The sequence below is a fragment of the Ischnura elegans genome, chromosome 5 (genome assembly GCF_921293095.1).
Source record: "Ischnura elegans chromosome 5, ioIscEleg1.1, whole genome shotgun sequence".
In the NCBI taxonomy this organism is placed as follows: domain Eukaryota; kingdom Metazoa; phylum Arthropoda; class Insecta; order Odonata; family Coenagrionidae; genus Ischnura; species Ischnura elegans.
In genome coordinates, this window is record NC_060250.1 from 125,996,472 (window position 1) to 126,008,771 (window position 12,300).

A 12,300-nucleotide genomic window follows, 5' to 3' on the forward strand; every position below is an offset into this window, starting at 1 on the left:
TACTCAGAAATAAATAATATTATTCAATTTTTAAACTATCTAACCATCGATTTGACTTAAGGCTAGAGCGTAGAGACCACAAGCACATGGTGTCAGTTTTTCCATTGAGAGAAGTTCAGCGCTTTAGAAAATTAACTAGGTCGCTCTTTTCCCAATATTCGCTATCCCTTATAAAAATGTGTTGCTACATAAAAAAAATTAAACTATAAGAAATGTTTCGTTCACATAATTCAATTTCAATGTTTCTATAGCATTGAAAAAGTTTAAAATTACCTTAGAGCAATGGGAAGTAGTTTCTTTGGAAGAATATGTCGCCCCTCACCTTCTCGCCAACCTCCCCTTCTCTCTCCCCTTCTCCTGGAAACCTATAATTTCCCGCAATAAGTCTTATATCAGGTATTATGCACCAAATAAAAAGGGAATGAGTACAAACACAACACATTTCTGGCATTATTAAAGATTGTTGAGCATGGTTCCATAACTTCAATGAATTCATTTATCCACAAAGCATGAGTTCCCATATGTAACCGCACCCAAGAAGCACAAAGAAGTTTTCATGATTAAATTTTCTTTTGCACGCCCTTCCTAAGCATTGTTATTATTTTCTTTGCCCCGAACTTGACCCTCTAATCCAGTGGTTCCCAACCGGTGTGCCGCGGCACTAAGGGGTGCCGTGAGATCTTTTGAGGGTGCCGCCAAAATTTCGGGGAAAAAATTGCACTAACGTCATTCTCTCTTGGCGGGAGAGGGGGAGGGAGTGAGGAGTATACCGAGATAGCGGAGAGTCCTTCTCCACCCCACCTCACCCCACCCGTTCCTCAATGAGGGTTGTGGATTGACGCGTATAACACACGTACAGGACAGGGAGCACAGCGAGTCGCCAGTCGCCACTCTCCAGCATGCCTCAGTACTGATTGGTGACTCAAAGGAGGCAGAAGGTATTGTATTAAGCAGCACGTGCACGAGTGCACGTAAATTTGTGATCAAGTGCAATTCTTGTGATAAGCTAAAACTGTGTTTGTCGCTCTCTACTTAACTATCAGAAACTAATTTAAGCCTCTGTGATTTTTCCTTATTTTCAGAATATATCTTATCTGACAGCGTCGAAAAAGAAGGATGGATAAGTTCGTAGTGAGGAAGCGAAAAGTACAGGCGGATGAACCAAATGGTGGCTTCCAGTATTGGTACTGCTTCGAAGTCAAACACTGAAGGTGTTCCTGCTCCATCTGAATCAAATTGAGAAAAGGGGAAACACGCATCTCTCTCAAAGAAAAGGACATATATTGATGCCTATTTAGCATATGGTAGTTACTTCAAACAATGATGAAGATAATCCGCGTCCTGTGTGTTTAGTTTGTGGAGCTACACTCAGCAATGAGGCCATGGTACCTAGTAAGCTCAAGCGGCACCTCAATAGCAAACACCCTTTTGTGTCACAGAAGGACATGGCATATTTTTCTCGTATGTTAGAAGGGAAAAGTAAGGCGGCTACTAAAATGGTCAAGAAGGTAACAGTAGCTGACACTGCTCTTGAAGCTTCCTTCAGAGTAGCAGAGCTGATAGCAAAGAAAATGAAGCCTCATACAACTGGTGAAGAAATCATTGGCCCTGCATGCATAATAATTGTAGAAACAATGCTTGGCAAAGAAGCTCAGGAACAGATTTCGAAAGTACCTCTTTCCAACAACACAATCAGCCGTAGGATATCAGAAATGTCAACAGATATTAATGAAGAAGTTGTGAAGCAGATAAAATCGAAAAGAAAATTCGCATTGCAGGTAGATGAGAGTACTGACATAGCTGGAAAATGCCAACTGCTTGGGTTTTGCAAATTCATTGACAAGGATATTGTGGGACAGTTTATGTTTTGCAAAGAGTTACAGACTACAACTACTGGAGAGGATATCTTTGCATCTGTAAATTCGTACCTCACTGAACATGGTCTTTCATGGAATTACTGTTGTGGCATATGTACTGATGATGCACCGTCGATGATAGGGAAGTACAAAGGCTTCATCACCAGGGCATTGAAAGAAAATCCATCTATAACTACAACTCACTGCTTCCTACACAGAGAGGCTTTAGTAGCCAAGACGTGTGGAGAAGAGTTAACTGAGATTTTAAACCAGGCTGTCAAGATGGTTAATTTAATCAAATCCAGGCCACTGCAAAATAGAGTTTTTCAAAAGATGTATCAAGAAATGGGTGCGAATCTAATTTCACTGATTTTGCATACTGACATAAGGTGGTTATCAAGAGAACGTGTACTGAACCGCGTTCTTGAACTCAAAGAAGAATTAAAAGCGTTTTTCCGAGAGGAGAGACATGATATATTCATAAAGCTGCTTGAAAATCATACTTGGTGTTTGAAGCTGTCATATTTGGCAGACATTTTCATGAAGCTGAATGAACTAAATCTCTCAATGCAAGGAAGACTTGAGGGAATTGTAACATCAGTTAACAAGATGAAAGGTTCCCAGAGAAAGCTGAAATCATGGAAGTCGGCTGTTCAGAGAGACGATGTGTCAAACTTCCCTTCTCTTCAACAAGCAGGATATAACGGCTTTGGAACTGTAAAAAATCTGATTCTTAATCACTTGGAACAGCTGAGAGAAGCAGTTGATAAGTATTTTCCATCGCTGTCTACAGAAAAACTAGAATGGATTGTATCACCCTTCGAACTGGCTGACATGGCTGAAGAGCTGGACTTCACGGAAATAGAACGTGACGAATTTCTTGATATGTCTGCTGATTCAACACTGAAAGTCAAATTTGAGAAGAGTGACGTGACACTGGCAGCTTTTTGGCATGCAGCATTGGGGGAATACCCCAATTTGGGTCAGAAAGCTATTTCTCTACTTTTGCCCTTCTCCACATCGTATCTGTGCGAGCAGGCATTTTCTGCCATGGCTACAATAAAATCGAAACAAAGAAATAGGCTTCTTTCACTTGAGGACGATGTGCGGGTGGCATTGTCAACATTAAGACCTGATATCAAGAGTTTTTGTTCCAAGCATCAATCACAAGTTTCACACTGAGTATACATGCATGGTGCACTGTGGTCTATTTGTGTGTTTGTCTTGTATCATAGTGTAACACTGTAACTACTTGAATACATTGTGCAACTGCAGTAAAACTTGTCACAATTACATATTTGTATCGTAATACTATTATTTTTATTAAGGCAGAATCAGTGTAAACAGTATTCTCATATCATCTAGGACTAGGTATAAGGTGTTGTTGCATGCAAACTCTCGGAATGAAACAAATAAATAAATAATAATAAAAAAGCTACGGAGATTTTAAATATCTATTTCCTTATAAGGGTGCCGGGAACTTTTGAAAGGCTTTCCAAGGGTGCCTCAAACAAGAAAAGGTTGGGAACCACTGCTCTAATCAAATGGCCTTAGTAATTATTTATAACGAGTACGGATTCCAAAAAGCTTTCTAAATCTAAGAAAGCTTCAGCACCACTGAATTCTGTACAAACAGCTTTATTTTACGTGAAGGTATTAATTAAAATAGAATTTCCAGTCAAAGACTTTCATAATGAGAAGACACTAAAATGTTTTAAGTCAAAAGGAGTTGAGCGCCCCAGAGGAAATTATATGATATAGAACCGTTTCATTCTTTTAGTAGAAGGATAAAGCTTTTTCTTGCGTGCACCCGTTTTGATAGGCACACCTATTTTCACCAAATAAACGAGTAAAGTGGGCGCGAAACAACCCTGGCGAAACCCTTTGATAGGCACCTACGAACAAACCGATCGTTATGGCGATTGGCAGTCTGCGAGCGAGGTAACTCAAATAAGCAAATATGTTGGTAATGCTTTCCAGCTAATATGCATCGCCGGAAAATTGAACGCAAACAAAATCGCGTGAACCGCGCAATGGGTGCGGCCCTTTTTACTCCACGCGCGGTGGCCCACCGGTGGAGTGCCACCAAGGGGGCGACATAACTGCGATATATCGTACAGAAAACCTCTTTTGTTTTGATTTTTCCGGAGCCCCAGTGGTCAAACGGCCTACCCAACATAGAGGCGCTGGTGTAGCCTGTTTTTCTGGGCAGTCTGCTGGGCAGTAAAGAACAAAGGGCTGCCATACTGAATCTCGCTGCAAACAAAGGTTATATTGAGGCTTATTGATAGTTATTAGTGTTAACTGCAGACTTTTTTTATTGCTTACAGTGTCCCTTACGATTTTGGAATGTGCTCGATGAAGGATACGAGTGTCAATGATGTTGGTTATTGCTAAATTGCATGGGTATGAAATGTATTTGGTGATGAAAATGTGAGTAATTCTTTGTTTCCTTCATTATTCCATTTTTATTTCAACCTGTGATTAGCTAACCTTTTCTCATGTTTTCAAAATTTCATGGTGTCTTGTATTCCTTATATTTCAATATGTTTTTCATTGTATTTGCAGTTTTTCTAGTGTTCAAACTACTCATGAATCACTACTGCTATGCTTTGGTTTGTTTAATGCTAATCATTTTGTTGGTTATGTATTTAATTTGCTATTTCAACTCTGTCCTTTCAACTGTTTAATTGTCATCAATTGAGCATAATTCACTAAGTTTTCTACAATGTTTACACTTCTTAAAACTTTCTCTTTCATTTTGAAGTAAGAGCTTAATTTCTACTATATTGGTATAAAATATTCATCACTTTTCTCGTTTTCTAATTTTGGAATACTTTCTTTCGTATAAGAGATGGATATTAACTTCTAATAACCTTTAATTTTAAGACTCCTCTGCCAAGATATGTTATATATCTTAATGGGTACTCATCATGAACTACTTCCTACGAAATAATGTCCTTCTCCTTTCATAATCACATAATTATCTTCCATGAAATGATATCCAAACTTGCATGCTTATTTCTAGTGAAGTGTTGTTATGGTCTATGGTTTCAGGATTAGCATTATTTTCCCTGTCCCAGAGTTATTGCAAGATACATCTACCTCAAGGAAAATTGGGTCGCCCTCTTTGTCTATAAGTGTGAAGTGTTTACTTAAGTAATGGGATCTGTCTCCTATTACGCAAAGGCTGCTCATCTCTCATTGCAATGTACTGTTGTCATTGATATTTGTTGCTTGTGCATCTCATGTGCTTGTAGAATTGTTAGCTTCCACAGATTTCATCTTTATTATGCCATATTTAAATTGCTATTGTTGTATTTCTTTTACCAGTTATTGTATCAATAAATACCAATGTCCACTGAAGTAAGTTTCCGAGATCATTATTCTTACCAACCACTAGATCGCCAGTTGACTTTGTACATTAATCTTGTATTATGGTTACTAGTTTAGTAACCTGGGGAAGTTCATCAGGAAGATTTTCCTTTATTCATTGCTTTTAAGTTTCTCGCAATTGCAGTAGCAATTAAGCCTGAATAGCACGCCCTATCGTGACGCGTAAACAAAGTTTGAAACACGCGCCGTGATGTGCATTCAAACTTCGCGGCAGCCGTGGACCACTGGCACAGATGGCACTGATGTATCAAAACCTATACGCATTATCCTAATGGGTATGTCGCCCCCTTGGTGCCTCTATCAGGCCCACCCTTACAAACCCACCCTCACCCAGATCACTAAGTCCTTCGTACCCTCCCCTATCGTAGCCGCCGGTCCACCACGAGTCACCTCCCTTCGCCACTCTCCTCCCATAACATTCTCTCCGAAACCGTCAGGAGCGAAGCTTAATGTGTCGAAATGTTTCGCGGTGATGACCGCCTAAGGCGCTGCTGGGCGGCGAGTAATCACACGTGTTCCCGGCCCAATTCATTTATACCTAACAGAATTATTGAAAAAAAAATTGGTCAGTTATTCAATTGACCAAGTGCTTTTCTGGCTCCATTGACCAAGAATTTTTCTTGCAATACTTTATTTTTTATTTATCACACCACCGAAAACTGCACTATATTGAATTTTTTTAGTTAGGGATTTTTCAACTAGTTAACAATTTAACACACTCGAACATTCATTCTCTGGATTGAGGCAACATACACAGGCGGGACTCGTAATGAGCGATAGAAATATATCCCAAAACTGAGGAGGGCTACTTTCTTCGCACCTCGAATTCAACTCCCAATTCTCAAGACATCAGACGAAATAGAATGAGAGTGAGTTGGTCGCCCTTCTTCCATACTACAAAGGATGGCGGGAGAAAAAAAGCAATTTCGATTCGAATCCGCTCAGCCTCCTTTCTGGACATCTCCTTCGCCGTGCACCTCCATTCTCCATCCATCTACCTTCCTCCTCATTCTCCCCTTCCCCACCTCCGTTCCCGGTCTCTTTCCACCCTGATGTATAGAGATAGCGCAACGGAGATCTCAATTGAGACGAAGAGAGGACAGCAGGGAAAAATCTCTTTTTTTCCTCAACATTTCTTCCCTCCTACATTATCTCACCTTCATTTCACCCGCCCACACACGCACACCTTATATTCCACTTTACTTAAAAGTTTCTTTTTTTCCACGACTCGCGTCCGTTACTTCTCTCCTCCTATTCGCTGCTGCTCACAGAATTCTCCCGAGTCCACCTATCAGTCAATCAATCCGCACATCCACAGCATCAGCACACATTTATTTCTCTTCGCACCCAAAGCGTGATCTCTTTTCGGAAAGCCGATTCCCGCTTCCTTCGCCACTCAAAAAACCTCCTTAAACGTGAAGATCCCGTCGCTATCTCGCCAGCCCCATCTGTGCAGTTAACGCGGAAATTCAATACGGTGGCGGCTGGGAGATGTTGGTGGAAAGGGATGAGGCAGCAGAAGAAGATGTTTTCAGATCTGAAAAGGGAAGCATCTGGAAACCTTATTCCCACGACGCCAAAAATCTTTCTACCAACTGAACAATTAATCTTCATTTCTCGTTAAAAGTGAAAAAATTACCCTCATGGTAAAGGAAATATATTCTCGAACTCCGGTATTGAGAAGAGGCTTTGTTCTTACAAGAGTTTCTACGGTTTCTAAGAGGGCATAAATGAACCTCCACGGTCTTGGCGTATTGTATAAAATAATAGAATTTTGAATCTTTTACCGCTTGGATAAGTGAAATGCGGTTTTTGCTACTTGTTCCATTCTTTCTGACCGATGACAGCTTCATTTAGAAGCACATCAATCGTTACTGTTGTCTGTTAACATCTAATTGACCAGGAAAGATGAAATTCAGACCAAAAATACGGCATATGTCCTCTGACTGAGGAGGATAAGGAAATTAAATGTAATATCAAATACAGCGATTTTAATTGATATCATACATATACCATATTCTCCTGATGGGAAAGTAAACCCGTGGGGTGTTGAGGATGGAAAATAAATGTCCTCCCAAGGTTGTGTCAGCCGAAGAAATGTCTTTAAACAGCGTCATTTCATTTCAAAGTAAGCGGCGTAGCCTAGTTCTGGCTATCACACAGCGCCGCATAGTGACAGCTGTTGTTGAAATAAACTGTGGCGAATTCCCGGAGCTATTCTGTTTCCCATTAAAATCTCTTTCACTCCCACGGCTACCTATTTCACCCCAACAATTGATTCAGACGTCACGCGTCTGCCGGTCAAGCGAATGCCATCGGGATGGAGGGTCACTCGAAATAGAAGCGAACAGGTGAAAGGCAAGGAAGAAAGAGTGAACGGGGCCCGCGCACAATGGAAGCCCGCCCAATCACAAGACACTCCAACGCACATTCGTGGTCACCCACACTCAAAAAGCAATTTCTCTCACACGCACATTCAAGGAGTCCTCCTTCTCTATCACTTCAACCTCCACCATGAACAGACCCATTTATGGGCTTCCTTAGAGGAAGATTAAGAGGATAATAATAATAATAATGTCTTTATTTGGGCGAGTTTGTGACTAAGAAGTCCCCTCTTCCACCTAACCCCTCGATAGCGTAAATGCAAATATATTTAAAAACTGTAGATAAACGCCAACAGAAGTATATGCCCTGAAAAAAACTTCTAACATCAAAAATGTTATCCATCAGAACCAAACTCAGAATTTATAAGACCATAACAAGACCTACCCTTATTTATGGAGCAGAATCATGGGTTATCGAGAAAAGAACATAAAATAAGTTAATTGGCTTTGAAAATAAAGTGTTAAGGAAGTTTTTGGTCCCACGAGAGGGAATGGAACCTGGAGAATAAAACACAATAGGGAAATCAGGAACCTTTTTTAATTCGCCAGACGTAGTAGCCGAACCCAAGAGCCGCAGATTGCGATGGGCAGAGCGCATAATACGAAGAGAGCAAGAGGCCCTAGTAAAACAAGTCTGGGCAGAAAACCCTAATGGGAGATGACCTGCAGGAAGACCGAGAAAAAGGTGGAAGGATGAGGTGCTGATTGATAGGGGGAAAATGGGAGTCAGCGAGGCGGATGCAGAAGTGAGTAAGAGTTGGAGGCAGACAATTGGCGAGGCTAAATATCATTTGGGGTATAAATGGCCATGGGAGTGAGTGAGTGTGAGATAAACGTTTACAATACAAAACATATACAATATATACTATTTGTGAAATGTCAAAAAAGATAAACAAGTATATGTGAAAATTTTGTGCAAGAAAAAAGATTTCTGTTTGTGGGAAAAAACATGAGGATAAGTGTGTAGTATCCTTCAGCGAAAATACCACTGCAGGAAAACGCCCGCACAAGAAGGGGGTCGTGAAAAACATGCGAAAACCTACTGAGTGAAAGCTAATGTCATGTTACATGCAGAATACAACATAGTTAATGAAGTACATAGGATACACAAATATTACATATGCAATTAAGACATAGAATATAACACATATATAAACATATAGTGATACATATCACTTTGTAGTATGCGCTGCTCAGTGTTGTGTATATTAACCAGCTAATTGTGAGGTTAAAAGTGCTTTGTGTAGCCGCCTCTTAAAAGATGCCAATGATGATGATTTCCCAGTTGAAAGGTTAAGATAATTCCATTCCCTACATGCAGTAACGGCAAATGATTTGTTGTAAATGACAGTTCGGTGATGAGGTATAACAAGATTGTGATTCCCTCTTATATTTGTCATGTGGATAGTGTCAAAACTCGTGAACTCGCATGATAGGTAAGGAGGTTTTGGTGGAGGAGGTGATGCTAATCTTTCAAAAAGCCAGTTGATTAGACAAATCAAATGTCCGACGCATTACCACTGAAAGGTACCTACTGCATGTTACCAACGCGCCATGAAAGTAATGAACCGCACCCCCAAAACTGCGTCGTCAATCCTTCCCTGGGCTTTCGCCGGATGAGGAAATTTAAGCAACGTTGCTTTCGGGTATTATCGTCATCGTCTATGATGACATTTTCGCCAGCGTCCCAATCAGCCTTCTTCTCCTTCAAGACTCATTTTGCTCCACCGGCCCAAAAACAACGAAATTAAGTGAGTAAACTTCTCTCGGGTTTCCCACCGGGTTAAAGGCTTCATAATGGCCGACGTTTCGAGCTCCGACTCGGCGCTCATCATCAGGGCTACTGGATGCTGTGATGCGGGAATGGGCCTGCTTATATGCTGCCCTCCTCCGGTCAGGTTCCTCGGGATTGGCTGGTAGTTTCCCGCCTGGTGGGGTTGACTCCGGATTGGTCTGTCCGTCGTATCGTCCTTTCCCTGTATTCGGTCAGTTTTTTTAGTACTCACAGCATCCAGTAGCCCTGATGATGAGCGCCGAGTCGGAGCTCGAAACGTCGGCCATTATGAAGCCTTTAACCCGGTGAGAAACCCGAGAGAAGTTTACTCACATCATTCGCCGGGAAAGCATCAAATCTTTCTTAACGAAATTAAGGTCGTTACAGCGGGGGTCTATCATCACAGGTACCCATACCCTGGATAGAGGCAACCTGCTCAGGCGGGACTCGAACCCAAGACCTTAGGATTGATAGGTGAGGACTTAACCCTCCGTCACGGAGGCCGGCAATATCTCACTGGCCTGAAGTAGCCGGCTTCTGTGTCAGCGAAAAAATAACACGCGGAGTACATCCTGAAAGCAACGGTGCTTTAGATTAAAACACTCAATCGCACACCCTTTCAACATCCACTACGCTCTACCTGGCCATTAGAAGGTCTACGATAGGAGCCGCTAGAAATACGAGTCCAAGGGATTGAATACAATTGACTCAACGATTAAGAGCCAATGTCCCGAAATTAATCAATCAAAAAAAAAAGAAGCAATAAGAAATAATTTCCCGATCGAATAATATTTTTTCGTGCCTTACAACTCATTTAAATATTGTATTGTAATTCTGAAATTTTTACAGAAGCCCTTTGTAAAACAAATTTCTCTATCTCAAGTGCTTAAAATTTCCTTCGCATTTACTCAGTCGGAGAGTTTCTGCAGGCAATGATAACAGGCTCTATACAAATGAACTCCGTATTCCCTGAAATTTTCAAGACAATAGCTAAAGTTTTACGTGACTAATACGTCGTAAAAAAAGACAACATACGACCGTTCCAATGAGAAAAATGCGTTTTCTTAAGAGGAGGAGTGTGACAGAGAATATTATAATGAGGAAATAATACTGAAAAGGTACTGAATCTGCACGTCCAAATAAAGCATTAAAATACGAGAATGAATTTAGGGGACAAATAATTACATGAATCCATTTTTCTTTCACCGACAAAACAGGACATCGACGGGCGATAAGGTAGGCTAATAAATACACCCAAAGAGCCTATGCATACTTTTTCAGGTTAAATGCTGTTGTTCCAATTGTCCGCCACACATCTGTAGATGCGACGTCCGAGGTAAAACGCAATGTTCCAACTCTCTATGCAAAAACTGGAGATAACCGAGTTTGAAGTGCTGTATCTCGGCAACTACCAATCGGTTGTACTGCAATAAACTTTAAATGCAGAAGCTTATTTCTATTATTCCTCAACATCAGCAACAACTCATACTTTGCTTTACAAATTTTTAATCCTGATTTGTAAGAAAGTAGGTGTAGTTCTTGACCCTCGGATAATGGCAGCTACACTATGAACGCTACTTTTTCAGGTACGTGCCGAAGCATTGATATGAGTGCCCACTGCCCATACAATCGAAGAACTAAAACTTGCAATCGTATTGCCATATGCACAGCCCTGTTACAATGTTATTAGCGCAAAATATTTCTGTTCAAGAGCAATCTGATTCTTTTGATTTTTGAAGGTAATTTTACAGCCCTATCGTTACAGTATACACGCACAGTTGATAAAATTTAGGGTTACAGCCACAAAATGTTTGTAACTTTTGAATCGACTTGTATTTTCCCATATAATTTGCCACCAGGGAGATCTCTACACCTACTGCTAATAGCAAAGATAAGGGAAAAGAGAAAGCTCGTAGATATATGCTCCTTAGGTCTATATTTAATTTCAATATTATACTGAATAGAGTCCTAAGCACAAACTCAAAAGTGAGGTCCTAGATGTAAAGAGACCTAGAGGTCAAAAATTCCTCAAAAAGAAATATTTTACTTCTCAATGAAAATGGAAATAATTTTGAATACTCCAAGATTTAAGTTTCATTGTAATATATCCTTAGTCTTCGAAGAAAGGCATACGTTTATACTGCAAAGTTTTGTATACTGTGGATATTCAAATGCGCCGCCCTATGTTTTTTGTGACGCCGAATCATTGGCTAATAACCTCCTTCCTTCTCTTTTCTTTTCGACTCCTTTGAAGTGTGTTTTTAAACAGCTGCATTACAATCGTAACTCAACCGCAAAAGAGGGGACCCTGAGGCATATCATATTTGGCCCACGTGGTGATTTGCACCAAATGAGAACGCCCCGCAGAAGTCCGAAGAATTTCTTCCGGAGACGACGAAAAAAAAATTCCTCCACGAACTCACAATTTTTGTATGCAGTCACTTGTTTGGCACGAAACGTTCCCGAAAAAAAAGAAAAAAATGGAGGAAGGGAATACGATGAGGCTGGAGGTATCTTTCTTTTCTATTCGTATAGACCGTGAAATCATGACTTGAAAGCAATTCACTCCATTTTTTCGAACATGAAGGAAAATTAGATGTGAGAAGATAAGGGAATCATTTGAGGATGAGCGGGCAAAGATAAGGCGTCAGTGGTGGAGGACCCAGTGAGTGGGAGGGGCCGCAAACTATGTTTCCGTAAACGGATTAAAATCGACGGAGAATCGTTAAGGATACCAGTTCTTAGGAGCGGCAGGTAGAAAGGATATTGATGGTTTCGGAGGAGCGGGAAGGCCTAATGCCTTTAAAAGGGAGAAAAAAAGAGAGCGATGCGATGCGTGTCTGTAAGAAACAAATAAGAGCGATGCAGCGCAAAATGAGATCGCTCGCGT

At 40.8% G+C, this 12,300-nt stretch overlaps 1 protein-coding gene across 1 annotated transcript; it reads left to right on the forward strand.

Moving 5' to 3' along the window:
- The first annotated feature begins 1,496 nt into the window (after positions 1-1,496).
- On the forward strand, positions 1,497-3,038 carry LOC124159775 (zinc finger BED domain-containing protein 5-like). Its single transcript, XM_046535692.1, has one exon. The coding sequence runs from the start codon at positions 1,497-1,499 to the stop codon at positions 3,036-3,038; it is 1,542 nt and encodes a 513-aa protein (XP_046391648.1).
- The last annotated feature ends 9,262 nt before the right edge of the window (positions 3,039-12,300 follow it).